The sequence below is a fragment of the Bipolaris zeicola genome (genome assembly GCF_000523435.1).
Source record: "Bipolaris zeicola 26-R-13 unplaced genomic scaffold scaffold_171, whole genome shotgun sequence".
NCBI classification, from domain to species: domain Eukaryota; kingdom Fungi; phylum Ascomycota; class Dothideomycetes; order Pleosporales; family Pleosporaceae; genus Bipolaris; species Bipolaris zeicola.
Window position 1 is genome coordinate 1 of NW_006912220.1, and position 17,317 is coordinate 17,317.

Here is a 17,317-nt window from a genome sequence, read left to right on the forward strand (position 1 = left end):
AGCTATAACAAATATATAATATTTTACGTGTTTACGCGGTCAACTTACTATACAAATCGTGTGGGTTGATGAAATTGACGTTGAGCTGGTGGTTGACGTTGAGCTGGGTAGGGCCTAGTTCGGAAGAACTAGGCACGTGGGGCGAGTAGCATGGGAAAAAAAAAAGAGATCACATGACAAGCCACATTCGCAATCCTCCTTGCTTCCATAACGTTTCCTTTGTTTTTCCAAAGGAACACATGCATACAAAAAAACGCACAAACGGCACTTTCCATGCTTTACATACTCGCCAAGCCACCATGTATGTCAAACTTACGCCATGGCTTTCCCGAAAAAGAAAAAAGAAGAAAGGAAGGAATGGGGGGGAAGGGGGGGGAAGAAAAAGCCATGCAAGCAAACGAAAAGCACAGCACACCGATGATACTGGGGTTAGGTTACGGTAAGGCAAGTAATAGTAGCGCAACATTTCGGCTCTGTGCCGCTTTTTTTTCTTTTTTTTTTTTGCAAAAACGGCATGCCGCGCCCGCGCCCGCGCTCGTGCCCGTCATCACACACATACACACTTACTTTACATATACATATACACAAAAGTCCCAAGCCGCCGCCCCCGCGGGCGCCCGCGTGCGCACACACACGCAGCGGTGCGATGCACGCCCGGCGCCCGTCATTCCCGCGTCTCCGATTTCTTTTGACCCAAATTCTTTTTTTATCTTTTTTAATTTTTTGAGACATCCCCTCTTTATCCCCCCTCCTCCCCTTTTATTTGTTCTTGGGTGTGTATCTTCGCCAATCTGAACTGTTTTTTTGGGAGGGGGAGAGAGGCTTGTTCCCGCTGCCGCGGCGGCAACGCGGCAATGCGGCGGTGACGACGACGACGACGACGACGGACGGGTCGGCTTTTGCCTCATCAGTGTGCGATGGGGTGGGACGTGTGTACGATATGTTGCGTCAGTTTAAGTTATTTCGCTTGCTTGCCTGCCTGTCTTGCAGCTTTTGCTTGGTGGGTGACATTCCGAGATCCCCTTCCTCCCCCCACTCACCATCTTACGGCAGATGCTGGGCCGTTGATTATCATTTTTTGATTCGTGGTGTTGCCTTTTCTTGCCGAGTGTATATGGCATTGAGATCGGATTTGCGGCACAGGGTAGGCGAGGGAGGCGGAGTGGGGGTGTGGGATGGCGGACGGGTGGTGATACAACTGGGTTGAGATGGTTCTACGTACCGATTGAACTACTGCGGGTCTGCATGTCACCGATATGGATGTTTGGGGGGTTTTTACTTGCATGCCGTAGGCGCGGACGGCCGGCTATGTCGTTTGCCTCTTGATTTCTTTTTTGCTGTGTATACGGGAAGTTGGAGTCGCCCCCATCTTGTGCCTCGTATTTTTTTTTCTTGGAGTGGATGGTTGGGGGCGGAAGGGGGTAAATCTTGCTTGCACTGTCAGACAAGGTACGTACTGTAGGAAGCGGGGCTACAAGTCTATGAGTTACGTGGGTATGTGCTACGTACTTTTGATACGCTTGTGCTTGTCTTCCTTCCAAGTCGGCGGTCGACGATACTCACCGCTTGTCGCGGCATATAGGTACAGAAAAGGTAAAATCAAACTTGATAATAGCCTCTTGTTCCTTCGCCACTTTGACAAAGCAGTACACGTGCGGTTTTGCTGCCCACTTTAATTTCCACATGGACAGCATGGATGATGCTCCAGCGTAAGAGGAAGCGCCTATGTGTCAAGCAGTAGAGGGAGAGAAAAAAAAGACGCAACTACCTCAAACCAATTCGAGAGGGCCTTGCATGAACTAGAATTTCATCTGTATCGTAAGTTTTTGCTTTTTTTTCGTTTAACAGCGATTCGCGCAAGTCCGTTATTGGGTAGTGAGCAAAAGAAGCGACATGCATGTATGTCTGTGTGTGTGTGTGTTTTTGTGTGTGAAAAGCACGCAAGCACACCTACGCACACACACACACCTAACTCTAACACATGGTGGAGATACACGTGTACCTGGGTGTCGGGGTCACCTACATACAGCCCACCACACACTCGCATCGAAAACGGGCCAGCATGCAGGTGTGTGGTGGCAAATAAATGTAGGCAGTACGGCCCAAAGGCAAAGACTGGTAGCGGATGCAACCAAAGTAGTCCACATATGCTGCTGCGCGCGCGCCGTCCTCCGAGTAATGGCGCAACCTGTTTGACTTGCAGGCAGCGATCGCATGAGGCGTTACGAGCGGCTTTTGTGACAAAATAAAATCCCTACGTGTGCATGCAGTTACGACGTACGGTAACGAAAGGGGAGAGGGGCGGAGGGCTATTGGGGGGTGGAGGGGTGTGTGTGTGTGTTGCTGCACGAGATCCAAAACGCTTCTGCAACCTTATTCTTTCATACATGTTCTTTACTCGCCTAGCTGTTTTCGCCTTTTCTTTTTTTATACAGGGAAGAGGGCGAAAACGGCTGCAGATAACGAAGGGGGATGCGACAATGCGGAAAGATTAAAAGCAAGACGATCAAAAAGTAAAGCAAAGAGGTGAGAGTGTTCGTGGTGCGTCATCAGACACCACTTTGCTCTGGTCGCAGCCAAAGCAAACATGACGAGCAGGTGCGGCGCACTGGGCCCCCCGTCGGCGGGGGGGCGGTTAGGCGGAAGGGAAGGCAACGGTTCGGAACGTGCGTTGCGCCCAAACAGTCGTCCCAAAAACTTACCATGCTTACTTGGTGCTCTTGCGTCTTCTTCTTTTTTTTTTTCTCCATTATTTCTTTCCGCCCTCAGCAACCAAAGGATACGAGCTGCATGAAACAAGAAAAAAAAGGCTTAGTCCTTTGACCCTGCTTTTCAAACCCGACTAGGTTCTTTGCAAGTGGTGTGTGTGTGGGTGTGATTGTCTAGAACATGGGGAAACTAGAGTGCACATGCGCACACATCCCCCCGCCTGGTCATCACGCATGCAAGACACACACACCCTCTTCTAACACACACACACACACACACACACACACACACACACATCCCTCCTTCCAAGCCCCCCAAAACCCGTATCTTGCGACAATAGAACATACATGTACTAGACGCCTCCAAAATAAAATTAAAGCCAAAGGAAGAATAACACCAAGTCCAAAAACTTGACACATGTCCCGCCTTACAACAACAACAAATAATCTAAGCACCATTGATTCGGCATTTGCGGCTTAGCCTCCAACCTTATTGCTGATATCCCCTTCCATGTAAACGCCCGCCCCCCGTTCTGCGAGTAAGATTGGCCAAAAGGGCGAAGATTGGCAGATATTTTTTGTGTGTGTGTGTGTGTGTGTGTGTGTGTGTGTGAGAATGATTCGCAGCTGGCCTTACACCATGACCCTGCCCAACAATCTCCCCCCCCTCCCTTCTATCTCGGCAAAAACACGGTTTGCCCGCGTTTCCCCGTTTCGTTCCCGCCCCCCCTTGATTCTTTAATAATAATAGTTAATCATTACTTACACATATAATTCGATATTTTATCTCTTCTCTCCAAATCTTGCGCTCCCCCCCAAGCCACGCCCCAAATCTCACTCAAGCGCTGAATTTTGTTGTGTGAAGTTAAAATATACGAAACAGTAATAGTCACATGATGACAATGATGATGATGATGATGATGTGCCCACATGCGGGTTTTCCCTTGGCGATTTAAGACACATGCACACATGCGCACACACCCCTTACCCCAGTCCCTCCCCCAGAACCATGTGCTGACATGCATGAGTTGAATTGTGTTATGCTGCATGGCTTGCATGGTTGGGCATTCATTCATTCAGAGGGGCAAAAAAATCTCCCTCTGTACTTATTAACCATAGGGCAAAAAACATGAACAAGAAGAAAGGGAGGCTAGACAGGGGGGATCCCGTCTGTCACTGTCTCTCGCTCTTTTTCTTGGCCCGCATCTTTAGAGAGTTTGCGCTTTTCGCATGCAAGGCGAAGGAAAGATGCGTCCGACCCGGTGGTTTGGGTCAGCGGCGTTTTTTTGTCTTTAGAGGTAAGAAGAGAGAAGGAAGGAGGAGAGGGTGAGAAAAAAAGGTTAATGCTGTGATACGAGAGAAGAGTGTGTGTGTGTGTGTGTGTGTGAAAGAGAAAGCGATGAAAGTAGAAAAGAAAAGAAAAAAAGGTGGGTAGTTTGGGGGCGAGGAGGAGGCGGTTTGCACTGCTGGTGAAATGTACAGTACATACGACGCAAGCGCCGTGCGTTGTGCAGTTGGGGTCCGAACGGACATTTTGGCGGTTACTGAGGGTTGCAGCGCGCCCATCCTTTTTTCTTGGTGTGGGTGCGTGCATCGTTCGTTGGAAAACAATAGTGCTTCTTTGGCCTACTTAGTTGCGACTTGGCAAAAAGTTATTGACGGTGGTCTCCGTCAGCAATCGAGTCCAGAAGCATTCAACGTTGCATTATCCTTTTTCCCTTCTTTTGTTCTCCCTACGTGTTGTGTGCGTGTCCAAAGACATGGTTAGCATCAGACGTGGCAATGCGCGTACTTACTGACGATTGAAGGATTCTCAGCATGTCGATGTGTGCGTGTGTGACCATGTTTGCTGACGTTTTCTCCTGCAGCGAGATTCAAATCTGCTACTTTACATGTATATCAAATGTGCAGATAATCACACCCGGCATGACTCGATACCGCCGTACGTTTTGAGGAAAAAAAGAAACAAACAGATAAAAGATACGATTCAAAAGAACCATATACAACAAACACCAGACTCTACGTATAGATTGACATGCTATAAAAGAGACAATCTATAACGCGGGTCATAGTCAATACCTCATGAAAACTGCATGGTCTGTTTTGGCGGTTGTACCTTCTCATCCGAAAACTTTTCGGTCAAACAAGACACTCAGCCGCCATATACACCGTAGCGTAGCTTGTCGCAAAGTCACAGGAGAGTTGCGCTTATGCACGTATGCAATAGAGGGGACAAAAAAGAAGATGGGGGGAACAGGAAGGATGCGGGTATCGGCCCCGCCAGCCTGAGAGATTCTTCAAGGTATTATTTTAGGGGTCCTAAAAATCAACTGGGTTAACTGCATTGCATTGCATTGCAGCGCATCTCGGATGTGCTGGAAAGTCACTTCCGTTCTGTTTGTAGATGCATCAAAGTATTTGTGCATCTGTGTGTGTTTCTTCCTTTCTTTTGCCTCAAAATTGTTTGCAGCTGAACAAAAAAAGCCCCGAGTGTGATTGTCGCGATTGGCAAGGGTTCCATATATGCGGGTTTCCATCGCGGTTATAGAACCGATGCCGTGCGACATTCCGTAACTTTGCGCGAGAGGCCGTGTCACCCACCCCTGCCATTCATCTTACAAGGTCCTTGACTCATGTGCAGATCTGATCGATCAATAGCGTTCTGGCCCTTGGATCAACATGGCAAAAGAGCCGTGCAGCCAAAGCAAATATCGCGTGCAGGCGGAGCAGCGCGTGACGGGCGAGCAATCCACTGACAAACGACACTGGCGCAGGCCGTGTGGAGAGAAGTCGAATGGTGATCATGGAAGCAATGCAGGGTGCATATACAGATATATACACGTGTCGAAAGTGGGCTGTCTGTGCGGATGTGATTTGCCGTCGGCCAGGAGCGACAAAACCATAGGGAGGTCACATATGTACGTACATGACAAAATACCAGACGGTGCGAGTCAACACCAAAAACAAAACCATGAGCTGCATAAGCTGTACTTTGCGATAAGGCAGGTCAACCGTCTGACGCCCTGTAAAGTCATCATGGGGCCATCGGTCCACCTCCATAACATGTTGCGTCGTCGCGGAGGTGAAGCGTGGAAGAAAAAAAAAGCACATCGGCAGTTGTCCGAGAGCGTTTAGAGGGCATTGTGGTGCAAACCGAGCACACACCAATTCAGCATCCCCCCGTATGTCTCGCTGATCGGGCCGACGTCAGCAACCTGAGTTGGGGCAATTGAAGCGGGTAAAACAAAAGGATATGTAAGCAGGAAGGAGACATAAGCCGGGACCGCTGCGACACATACGGTCTTACAGCCCTGTGAACCCACGGCAGAGGTAAACGGTAAGATTGGCCCGGAGATCCTACTCCAGGTTTCTACTTGATTGGGCAAGTCACTAAACCGGGTTGCAGCGTGTCATCAACCCAACCCCAGTGCATCATTTACATACCCAGCGCGGCTCTTTCTCCTGTCCTGTTATCATGCAGAATTGCGGAATAATAAGCGGTTGGTGCGCGTCGATATCTACACACGTACACTGGGCTATATCCTAGTTGGAACATGACCCTGCATCCCTGATGACAGTGTTCCACATTGCACTACTACTATCCTAGTAAGACAATGGTTAAAGGAAGAGAGGCATGAAGAAAAAAGAAAAAGGGGACCGAAAAAAGGAAAATAGATGCTCACACAAGCATTGCGAGTCAGGGCCAAACCGATAGCGGGATAGGTAGCGAGGGCGGAAGACGGAAGGCGGAAGTATGACGGCGAGAAAATGATGTGTTTGGAGAGATGGCGGTGAAATGGCGGTTACGTGCGCTGCTCGGGGGCTCGGTTAGTCTAATGCTAAGGCCCGATGACGAGGGTTCGATCAGCGGAGGCATGTCGTGCATGGGCCGTAGCGGTACGTTAACGAGCCCACAAGTCCAGAGTCAGAGTCCAGAGCGTAAGCAGGATCGCGTTACGCACGTGAGATGGCATACGTCTTCCCGTTCCGTCATCTGGTATAGGGCTATTTAGAGGGGTCATGGAGAAGTCCGTAGTACTATTTGCACGAGTTTGGACCTTACGAAGAGTTCTCCCCCTTCTCCAACGCAAGTGCCCCCAAGGCGCACAAGGCACAACATGGCCTAATCAAGGAGCAGGGTGGATGTTGGAAAATATGTAATGAGTTGACGCGTGCTAACCCCCTGTAGACTAAAGTGACAGTGTATGAAGGCGTCGCAGGTTTCAATGTGTGCGCGTGCTGTCAGTCATTAGCACGACGGTAGCATGTACATAGATAATCGATATTGAGTGCAGCCACGGCCCAGGAGAGGGTGCAAGTGCAGTTTCGAGGATACGAATGCGAACCAGGGCTTTTGCAGAGCTGACACGTTGGACTGGGATTGCTGGGACGGCAAAGTTGTCATTGTCATTCGGACCGTTTGTCGACAGACAGAGTTGGAGCTACCAGGGCTACTATGGCTGTGGGCTGAGATCCATTGCTATGAGTTGCAACTACGACGATGTTGGTCGTAGTTTGCGACAGGGATGTGCAGCCAGTAGACAGGACGAACGGAGATTTGTTGAAGGGTGATGCTAGCAGCATGGAGCGAGTGGTGCTGATCTGATAATATTACCAGTCAAGATGCACGCAGGTCATTCATCGGCGAGCAGGGACGCTATGATAGCGCACTTAAAGTTCCGGTCTGGCCATCGAATGAGCCGAGCAACAGACGCCCCACCGTCTGACGGACCACCCCGGAGTAGCCTCCGACGGGTACACTTGGGACGTCGTTGGCAGAGCATTAAGGTTTGACGAAGCATGCGCGCTTGGCCGGTTTCCAACGGCATGGTCAGGTGGCTTCTGACCGCTCTGGTGGTGGTGGAGCGAGTTGGGTGTGTGTGTGCGTACTCTAGTTGCGGTGGAGCGACGTGGAGTGGGTGGAGGGAAGCATGGCGCATGTCCAGGCAGACAGACGTACTATGTAAGTAGTGATATTATGTATGTACGCACGTTATGCGCATGGTATACTGGAGCTGGGACCCTCGGCGGCAGGGTGACATGGATGGTGGCGATGGCGGCGATGGCGACGAGGTTGAGTGGTAAGATGATGAGATGGTGAAGTGGTGAAGTGGGGAGGAGGTGGGGGAAGAGGAGGGGGGGTGGCTTGTCTCTTCTGGAAGCGGCGCCAGAGTCGAGGGAGAGAGTCGAGTCAAGAGAGCCGCCGTGGCCGTGTGACCGAAAGGAGCAATGTCAGGGTGCGGTCAGGCGGGCTCCGGGCCCAAGACGGCATAGCGTCGAGTTGCACGAAGAACAGGTTGGTAAGGCATCAGAGGACGGACTAGGTAGGTCCAAGGAACCACAGCGGAACGTGTAGTAAGTAAGTGTATGCACCCACGCGCATACGACATCCCATATCTCCACAGACGACTGACTTGTCGCGCACTAAGCCTCGCGGGCCTGTCCATGTCGGCATGTGTGTGTGTTTGCGAGCGGGAGAGGAGCCAGTGAGCCGCAAACTCTGACCGGACGTCGTCGGGGCAGGGCGACGGGCGACGGGCGACGGGAGAGGCCAATGGCCTAAACCCAGACAGAAACAGTCAGTGAAGCCGTTGGTAGCGTGCCTCTGCCTCACTTGGCACTCGCCTGGCCCGATGCGTTCACTGTCATGCTCGATTCAGAGTTTACCCTCTGCCAACGTACGAGTAAGAATAGTCGCCGTCCTTGCTAGCTCTGCATTGCCTCGCCGTCTGTCACGCAACCCACGTCTTCACCACCCTCATTGGCACCCTCTCTCGCCTTGCCGCCACAACCGAACTTCTGCGTCAACCATTGCTTCCACGCCAAGACCCGCACCGCACAGATGACTTTGTCCATGACAGACGCTTCTCAGGGGTTGCTTGCCAGCTCCCGTCCTCCAACCACGCCCTCTCCAGGCACCAACCACCATGCACATGCAATCCAGGCACAATCAAAATCCACTCTACACAGTAGTAATAGCAACAACAAATCGTGTACAATTCTTTCTTCTCTCTTCTCTCTGATGATATGATGATGATATGATGCCAACATTGCCTGTGGAGGCCTGATAATCTAGATGCACTCTTGTAGTCGTTCCATAATGCAACAAGTCTGAGAAGATATTCAAAAAAAGAAAACATGGTGGTGAGAAGACCAATGGGTATAACGCAGATTAACGCTTGCAAAATTCCACAAGCTTGAAACAACCACCCATGCGACAACAAACAGCCGCCTGCTATTCGCTCTGTTTGATTACTGCGCTCGTCCCTTGGTCTGTTCAGACGCCCACGCGCGATGCTCATATCGACCCGCCTCTGCGCCAAACGAATCCCGGTACAGCGGCCGTTCTGGCGACGGGTGCTGAAGACCGCCTGCCTGACCTGGCTGCCCTTGGGGCGATGCGTGCACCTGAGAATTTGGTCCTGATGCGTGAGTCGTCGGCCCATATCCCCCTAGCGGATATGCCCGACTGTCGTGGCTGGGCGAGGGTCCATCAATTTGGTGAGAGCCTAGTGCCGGGTGGTAGCTGTTTGTCCTCCTTCGCACGTTGCGCTGCTCCTCTTCTCGGGCCTCGTCCTCGTATCCGTCAAAAGACGCCTCGGAGCCATGTCCGGTCGTGCAAGACGGAGCTCGCGATGGATCCGCTGATGCGCGTCTCAGCCTAGGCGACTGAGGCCGGGCATGGTTCCTCTCGGGGTGCGACTGCAATGCCAATGACCTCCAGTAATCTCGCTCTTCACGGTAAAAGGCTGCATCTTCGTTGGCGTCACGCACGCTTTGCTCCAGCCTTGAGATGCTCATCGAAGCCTCTCGTTCCTTCTCTTTTCGTCGGGCTCGGAAGCGAGCAGACGCACCGGCATTGCGCCTTCTCTTTTCGTCAGCGCCCTTGGACGCAGTCTGTGTTTCTACGGGGATTTGGCGAGGTGGCCCGTGCTGACTCTTGATGGTCATGAGCTGTATGCTGCTCTGGCTTGAAGGCGCCATTGCAATCATGCTCGTGCGGTCGCCATCAATCGAGGAGCCTTGGCGAGCATCGTGCATGACAATGCTTCCAGGACCATATTGTCCCTGGGTGCTGTGGTTGTCGTATTGGGTAGACGCTACTGAAGCCGGCTGGCTATATGGAGAGTACTGGGCAATGGGGCTCGCACTGCCCGACTGAGGAAAGTTTACATTGGGTCGATGTACGTCCGCCCGGCCCACGTTCGGGGGTGGGGTTGGAGCCGTGGGTGGGAAGTAGTGGGTTCGACCTGCGGCAGGTGGTGTAGGTAGGGCCGAGTGCTGCGGTGTCACCACCTCGGACGGACGTGTGCTTGCCGTCAAGAAGGGTGACTGGTGGGCATCTATAGTGCCGGTAGGGGGATTGAGTCTGCTAATGGTGTGGTTCTTGATGCCTTTGTCATGCAGCGAGGGCCGCATAGGAGGTCTTCCTGGTGGCTGGAATAGCCTAGGGAGGTTTTGCTCTTCCCGGGCAGACAATACTGAGTCGACACTATTCGGTCGGCTGATCGAGGGCAGACTCTGTGAGTGATGCGTGTCGACGGGAGAGGACGATTCCAAGCGAGAAAGGCTACGTCTTGAGCCTTGTTGCTGCTGCTGCTCAGCCACTTCGGCTTGAGGGTTGAGGATCGAGTGGACGCCAAGTGAGCTGCCATTCCTGCCAGATGGGGTGGGTGGTGTCATGGAAAGCTGACGCAGCGGCGGGAGTGAGACGGGAGGATTGGCTGGAGGCTCCCGTGGGCTCCTATATGGAGGATGCATTGGTGGGTACGACTGGACGGGCGACATGTGTGGGGTGGTTGTTTGCTGGGTCCTTTGTGCTTCAGCGGGTAGACTCGACGTAGTATAAACGTCGTCACAGCCCCCTTGGCCACCCCGCGGCAACCATGAGCGTTCCGACTTGATGTCGTTGGTGTATGGGGGAGTCAACGAGGACTGGAAGCGGCGGGGGAAGAGAGGATGAGGGGCCTCGATAGCGGGAAGAGTTTGGGTAGCCAGCGTGACGACAGGACGAATTGGGTCGCCGTGTAGACAACCCAGAGACCAATTGTCGAGCTGAGGATGAAAGGATGGGTGGATGGATGGAGGGAAGAATGGAGTGGAGGTGAGAAGAGGACTCTAGGATGTAGGATGTTGGAGCACTAGTTGGAGTGACAATGGGAGACGGGCACTGCAAACGAGGCGAGCGACTCAGGATTTCCTAGTAGGGCAGTTGCAAGTTGGAGCAGGGTGGGGCAGGTGACCAGGCTCTGCTGGGGGGCAGGGCGATATCAGGGCTGCAGGAACAGGGCGTGAGTGGCAGAGGTGAGTGTGTAGTGGTGGTAGTAGAGGGGATGTGGGCAGTGAAGCGCTGGAAGCGATGGGAGGGGGGGGTTGAGGGCGCGGGAGCAGTCCATGTATGTAGTATATATGGGGAATTGGAGGTGACGGTGACGGGCGGTCGCAATCGGGCGGGCGTGGGTCGGCGGGCCTGGGCCGGGAGGGATATAGGATCGAGTATGGACTAGGAGGTTGCGGTGTAATGGTCGGGGGATCGCTGGGCGGCAGCAAACCATGGAGGGATGGATGCCATGTTGCGCCAGACCAAGGCGCGCGAGTGTGCAAGGGCTGCAACGACACCAAGGGCAGCAACGCGACCAAGGGCTTTTTTGGCGACGCACTAGACAGGCCCCACTCACCCCCTTTGGGCAGTCATGGGCAGGGATACGGGGCAGTGTGGGCAGTGTGGGCATAGACATGGATACGCTGGCAGGGCCGAGTGCGTGCATCGTGTGCGGTCGGGCACGCACGTCCAAGGGCTGGTGCAGCAGCTGGCCAGGATGCGCGGAAGCGGACGACACGCGCCAGCTACTCCTGGAGCAACGTCGACGTCGACGCCAGACGCCGCCAGCCCTGCAGCCGAAGGCACTGGCCTGCGGGAGTGATTCCGGTCCACGTCTAGTCCTGTCATGGCCGCCTAGGGCCGGTCAAGACAGCGGGCGGGGGACAGCGCCCATTGCCCACTCTCTGCCCGGGCTGCACGCACGCCTGCACGCCTGCACACCTGCACCGCCCTTTCTTTTTTTATGCATCTGAGCGCCTCATTGGCAGCTCCCCGGCGAGGCCAAAATGCCCGAAACGATGCTCTGTGCCACGTATGTATGTATGTATGGAGGCAAGTCTGTATGTATGTATGTATCTAATAAGTAGACCACACCCACACACACACACCCAACTAACTCGCCTGCGTCCGGCGGTGTAAGTATCTATGTACGTCCCATACTACTACGACTACTCCCCATCTACCTAGTACCTACTTGCCTACACATGCACTTGCATGTCTGCCTGCCTGCGTCTTCATCTAAGCGTCTTGCGGCTGATTGCATCATATCGTCCCAAGTCATGTCATTTCATCTCGTCTCGTCTCATCTCAGCTCAGTTCAGCTCCTCGCCGTGCACACACACACTCTCTCTCTCTCTCTCTTGGATAGTCCACCCACCACGGCTTGCAAACACGCGGTACCGGACTCGGCCACATCACTAACGTCTCGGGACGGTCAGCGGCGGCAACGCCCCGTCTGGCTGGGCAAGGCAAGAGAGATTACTAGTATACTACTGCATGCACGCTATCCTGCACGCCTAGCAAAACGTGCTCGCGCGGTCCGTGCTCGCCGTGTGGAGGCTACAGGCTAGAGGGGCTTGCTCATCCTGATCCTATACTTGATCCCCCATCACGTGGGGGTCAGCACCAGCCCTCCATCGCACATGATACGCAGCCTTCTGAAACGCCATCGTATCACTGATGCCATTGCCTGCTCCTTCTCGCCCGTGTGATTGCAACGCCCAACACCTGACCACCATGCACCTCATGGCCCCCCGCATGCCTTGCGCTTCTGCGCGCACGCACACGGGATACACGGCCACTCCCAACCAAGTACGTAACTATACACTCAACACACGCCTGTGCACCTCTCCCTCGCTCGCTCCTCGGACACCTGTAGCCACTGACATACAGCAACACCGCCCTGCACCGGTGCCACCAGCGCACTGTCAAACCTTCGGATCGCCTGCCCATCGATGCGAGCTGACCCGCGTGCTGGTGGGGAGCTGTTCCGCCAAGGCCCCGGCCCTAAACCAGCATAGCGCGGATCCACGGCCCTGGGTTGCACTGCGCCATTGAGGAAACTCTGCCATCGGTTGGCCGGTCTTCTCCACCAGTTTCCGGTTCCACTCTGTCGGTTACGCTGCCAAGTCGGTGATCCAGGGGGATGCTGCCACATTCCCACAAGCTTCTTCGAGCACGTCATCGGCGTCTTGTCCATGACCCTCTCCTCATCCCGCCCAAGACACAAATCTCTTCACCCCCTCCACGCCATTCCGTCTTGTCATGGGTTCTCTTTTCATCTTGGCCCACCTCGATCTGCTTGCGCCTTGTTCCCTGCCCCTCGCCCTGTTCTTACCCTCGCTCCTCGCTCCTCGTCTTGCCCTACTGCTGCTACTTTATGCCCTTGCTCCTGGGTTAGCACGCGATACCCTTGTTCGTAATCGCCGGCCATACTTGTCTCGCCGGCCATACCACGGTCACCCATGCCGACTCGTCAAGAACAAAGAGTGTCTCATCCCGATCTAGGGCGGCCATCCAAAGGGATGCTCTCTGTCGTAGCGTCTGATGGTCCATGTGCATGCCCAAAATGCCAAGACGCCCTATTCCCCAAAGAATGCACGGGCCATCTACAGTTTGTTCGCTGCGATTACAATTCTCCGTCGCTCTTTAGACTCAACGCCTAGTGCACCTCGTCCTTTCGTACTTACTTACTCTACTTAGTGCTGCGGGAACAAACAGTACACCTAACTCGCGCCAAAGTTTCCTCCGCCTCAGCCCGGGCCAGATGTTCCACCATCCGCCCTATCGTCTGAACTTAATCAACAGCCCGCCTTGTGCCTCTCCATCCTGGCCGTTTCACAATATGCGCATATCACGCTTGCCATTGGCCACAGTGCAATATACTCTACTTTATAGCGCAAACCTCAAGGCTGAAATGAAGTCTATTCAGAGGACATTCCCGCCGCTAATCCAATGTCCGCAAATCATTACATCAGTGTAATTTTATAACAACACCCACCCTTCACCTCAGCGCCAAACACATGCACAGTGATGGTTCCATACTAGTACATCGTTCCGCACACCCGGCGCATCAGGCACCCTCTACTTAGTAGCATGCGCACTGCACAAAAAAAACCCGAACAAGCCGTGCTAAGGCCAACCGTTGTGGTACATCCTCGTCAACCCTAGCTCGCGGTCGATCAAAGCGGCAACTACCACAACCGCAACAATTGCAAAAACATTGCGCCCTTGACTAAGTCACGCGAAGCGCCTCTGACATAACCCGGTCTTACTTGCTGACAGAGCTTTGTTCGCTGCCGAAGCTAATGTTCGGCACTCGTCGTCTCGTTTGTGTTTCGTCTTCACCTGCAATAATCACTTGGTTCGGCTCAGGGCACCACGGACTCACGTCCGCCATCACAGCCGTGTCTCGCCCCACCAGAGCATGCCCTGACTTCTATATCATGCAAGCAACACATATCAACAGCCGCTGCGTATGACTCAGCCCTCCGTTTGTGGCACGGCATTGCGACAGACGTACGCCATATGCAATTAAAGAGTTTTGACGTTGTTGACCATGCTCTGATCATTCTGCTCCAACCATGCCATCTGCATAGCATATCCCGCCCAATGCGTTCTCAAATCCCTTCAGCACATCCCCACCCCGGCCTCTACTACCTACATCAGTGATTTTTGTCACTCAACAATATTAAGTTCTTGGTAGGCTACTATCCGTATCTGGAAGATTGAACATCGAGATCATGCCCCTCCAATTTACCACGACGCTGCCCCCGTTGCGTTCTCGCAACAGCAACAGCAACAGCAACAGTGCATACATGCTTCTTCGTGTGCATCTGCACAGTGCGCCAATGGGATCCGAAGAACCCATGTTTGTCCCTTACCGTCAGCACCGGCATTCATGTTCCTCGATCCATGAAAGAAGCGGATACCATCTCCGCCACCAATCGGTGCAACACCACTTGTACGCTACTTTGTTCGTACGATACTGCAATCCGCCAAGTGCTATGCATGGCGACCAAACCCATCCACATCCCTCGCAAAAATCCTGATCTAACTTCTCAATCACTTTGAATAAATCCCATACTCCGTCCATTCTATGCACCCAATCTCGCTGACGATTTCCGCATTGATTGGCTGGCTCAAGTACGCGAGCTGCGCCGCAGCAGCATGTCATTGCCCCCGCAGACCCTTGAGCAAGGAGCACTTCGCTACCCAACAGTCGGTGGGAAATGTGGACCTCGTGGGATAACCCTTCCAAAACTGCATTTGGCGTGGTGTGATTCGACCTCCTCTTACAATAATTCTAGCCCCTCAACTGCCGCAGGCGCTGCCGCGAACAGTAAAGTCCGGCTAAGATATGCGAGTAATCCGCACGCAACCTGTGGGGATTGGGGGACGTTTTTTTCTCCGTCTTCCCCTCCTTCTTCTGTTGGAGCGGAATTGTACACCGAGTCGTCTCGTGCACCTCGTTCACCGTTTCCCAGCCTCACCTTTTGTAGTTCACAAAGACCATGTGAATATGCCAAGTCGCCTACCCTTGACACGCAATGGTACGATATGGTAGGTAGTAGGGCGCTATCCGAAGCTAGAGGAGCTTGATAGCGGTGTATGTCTGTATACACGAGTCAGTGCCGTGTCACGGTAGTAGTCTCGGTTCTCAGTCCCGTGTTTTAGGACACCAGTGTTGAGCTATCTGCCCTTGGAGTAGAATGCGTTGCTGCTCACATCCGCTGCCGGAAATGAGCGCTCTTGTGATACGATGGATGCATTCACATTATCATGCAGCACACAGCATCTCGAGATACTGAGAAAAGAGACATGGCCAGTCACAGATCGCAACCAATGCACTGCTACTTACACGATGTGACACTACCCCACTCATGCTGTTCTTGTGATTCTGGTACGAGCCTGATCTTTCATCAGAACAATAAAGCTCGATCTCCGTGGAGATAGTCACAACAATGCTACCCCAGGCCCAAAGACAAGGATACAGACAATTTCGTAAACTTTGTAAACTGTGCTTAACGGTGCATAAACTTGATCGGAAAAGCCGTGCATCGCAAACAGTGTCGAGACAGCACAACACTACAACACGTAATTATAAATCGGAATATCTCGGGTAAAGTACGCAAATAGTTCGATTGCTGGTAGGGTGCAATATAGTAATAATACAACATCTTAAAGCTGGCAGAGACCCGTCCTAGTCATACTGGTGCCCAGATCCCAAGACTGCACATCAAACAATGTTGCACTATCATTTATCTAAAAATAGTCATTTCACATGGCATTTGGCCGTGATATATGTTTGTTGCTACCGTCGAGTCGGGTAGAATACATGTTGCAGTCGTGGCTGATATGTGTAGTACTTGACGGACACTGTAAAGATGGGACGGCGGCGGGCCGGGAAACGCCGACGCAAGTCTTGGCAAAGGACACGCTTACGTCTGTCTCGACACAACATACGTACAGAGCTCCGCGTTCACTCTTTTCGGATCAGCAACAATGAGGGTTTTGCACAGCTTTATTTCTTCACTATTCCTTTCGAGTGCAGCGATTGTATCTGCTGCTTCCTCGTGGAGCTTTGAAGATGCTACTGTTTCGGTTACAAGCAAAGGTGCTGGTGTAGGCGGAGGTTCCAAGGACAAGTAAGCTTAAGTTGGAGCTCTGTATTTGTGCAACGAGTATACGACTAACATTGTCTCTCCAGCCTAAGCCCTTCGAAGCCGCTCGGAAAGTCTGTCTCACTGGGCGCGACCGACACATTGAAACTCGTCCTTACCACAGTCGATGGAGGCACTGCGAAGCGTCCACACCAAGCATACTTGACTCTGACCGACCCTGTCACTGGCGTAGAAGACTCGTTTGTGTTTAGTGTGAAGGATAGTGGAAAGGGCAAAGTCGACCTGGTACGTAATGCTCGTCAATGGCTGCCGACATACCTGACCATTCCAGTCTCACAAGGATTTACCCCATCAATTCTTGACAGCCGAGAAACCAATTGCTGCTTCCATTGTCATTGGATCGTTCGGCTCATCCAAGCCGTACAAGAGCAAGGTGTTTGACCTCAACGTCACTCGCGACACCAGCATTCCTCTAAGCGTCCCCAACCCGCCAGTACGCTACGCCGCCGAGCCCGAGATTCACCACATCTTCCGCAGCGATCCCAAGTCTCCACAAAAGGTCATAACTCTTGTGTTCGCGGCTGCTGTTGCTGCTGCGCTGCCCATCCTGCTTGGAGCGTGGGCTACCTTGGGCGCAAACGTTAGCCATCTGGGCAAGGCCCTCGGTAACGCCCCTGTATCACATGCCCTTTTCTACGGTTCTATACTGGCTATGGAGGGTATCTTCTTCTTGTACTACACGACTTGGAACCTTTTCCAAACCCTGCCAGCTGCCGCTGCCGTTGGAATCGTTGCCTTTTTGAGCGGCAGCCGAGCCCTGTCCGAGGTTCAGGAGCGCCGACTGGCTGGCTTGAGATAGGTGGAGATGAGGACTGAACATAGCG

General features: G+C 52.9%; 6 protein-coding genes across 6 annotated transcripts; 1 reads left to right on the plus strand and 5 right to left on the minus strand.

The window, feature by feature from the left end:
* Positions 1–1,036: 1,036 nt before the first annotated feature.
* COCCADRAFT_104395 (uncharacterized protein) lies at positions 1,037–1,285 on the minus strand (the record flags this gene model as incomplete). Its single annotated transcript, XM_007717245.1, has 1 exon — positions 1,037–1,285. The coding sequence occupies one exon, from the start codon at positions 1,283–1,285 to the stop codon at positions 1,037–1,039; it is 249 nt and encodes an 82-aa protein (XP_007715435.1).
* A 522-nt stretch (positions 1,286–1,807) lies between these two features.
* Positions 1,808–2,047, minus strand: COCCADRAFT_104356 (uncharacterized protein; the record flags this gene model as incomplete). The annotated part of the gene is made up of 1 exon (XM_007717246.1): positions 1,808–2,047. The coding sequence occupies one exon, from the start codon at positions 2,045–2,047 to the stop codon at positions 1,808–1,810; it is 240 nt and encodes a 79-aa protein (XP_007715436.1).
* A 3,292-nt stretch (positions 2,048–5,339) lies between these two features.
* On the minus strand, positions 5,340–5,513 carry COCCADRAFT_104353 (uncharacterized protein; the record flags this gene model as incomplete). The annotated part of the gene is made up of 1 exon (XM_007717247.1): positions 5,340–5,513. One exon carries the CDS (start codon positions 5,511–5,513, stop codon positions 5,340–5,342), a length of 174 nt encoding a protein of 57 aa, XP_007715437.1.
* A 2,999-nt stretch (positions 5,514–8,512) lies between these two features.
* On the minus strand, positions 8,513–8,848 carry COCCADRAFT_104377 (uncharacterized protein; the record flags this gene model as incomplete). Its single annotated transcript, XM_007717248.1, has 1 exon — positions 8,513–8,848. One exon carries the CDS (start codon positions 8,846–8,848, stop codon positions 8,513–8,515), a length of 336 nt encoding a protein of 111 aa, XP_007715438.1.
* Positions 8,849–8,960: 112 nt separating this feature from the next.
* Positions 8,961–11,476, minus strand: COCCADRAFT_39485 (uncharacterized protein; the record flags this gene model as incomplete). Its single annotated transcript, XM_007717249.1, has 2 exons — positions 8,961–10,763; positions 11,387–11,476. 2 exons carry the CDS (start codon positions 11,474–11,476, stop codon positions 8,961–8,963), a joined length of 1,893 nt encoding a protein of 630 aa, XP_007715439.1.
* Positions 11,477–16,314: 4,838 nt separating this feature from the next.
* On the plus strand, positions 16,315–17,292 carry COCCADRAFT_28809 (uncharacterized protein; the record flags this gene model as incomplete). Its single annotated transcript, XM_007717243.1, has 3 exons — positions 16,315–16,457; positions 16,520–16,718; positions 16,765–17,292. The coding sequence occupies 3 exons, from the start codon at positions 16,315–16,317 to the stop codon at positions 17,290–17,292; spliced, it is 870 nt and encodes a 289-aa protein (XP_007715433.1).
* Between the last annotated feature and the right edge of the window lie 25 nt (positions 17,293–17,317).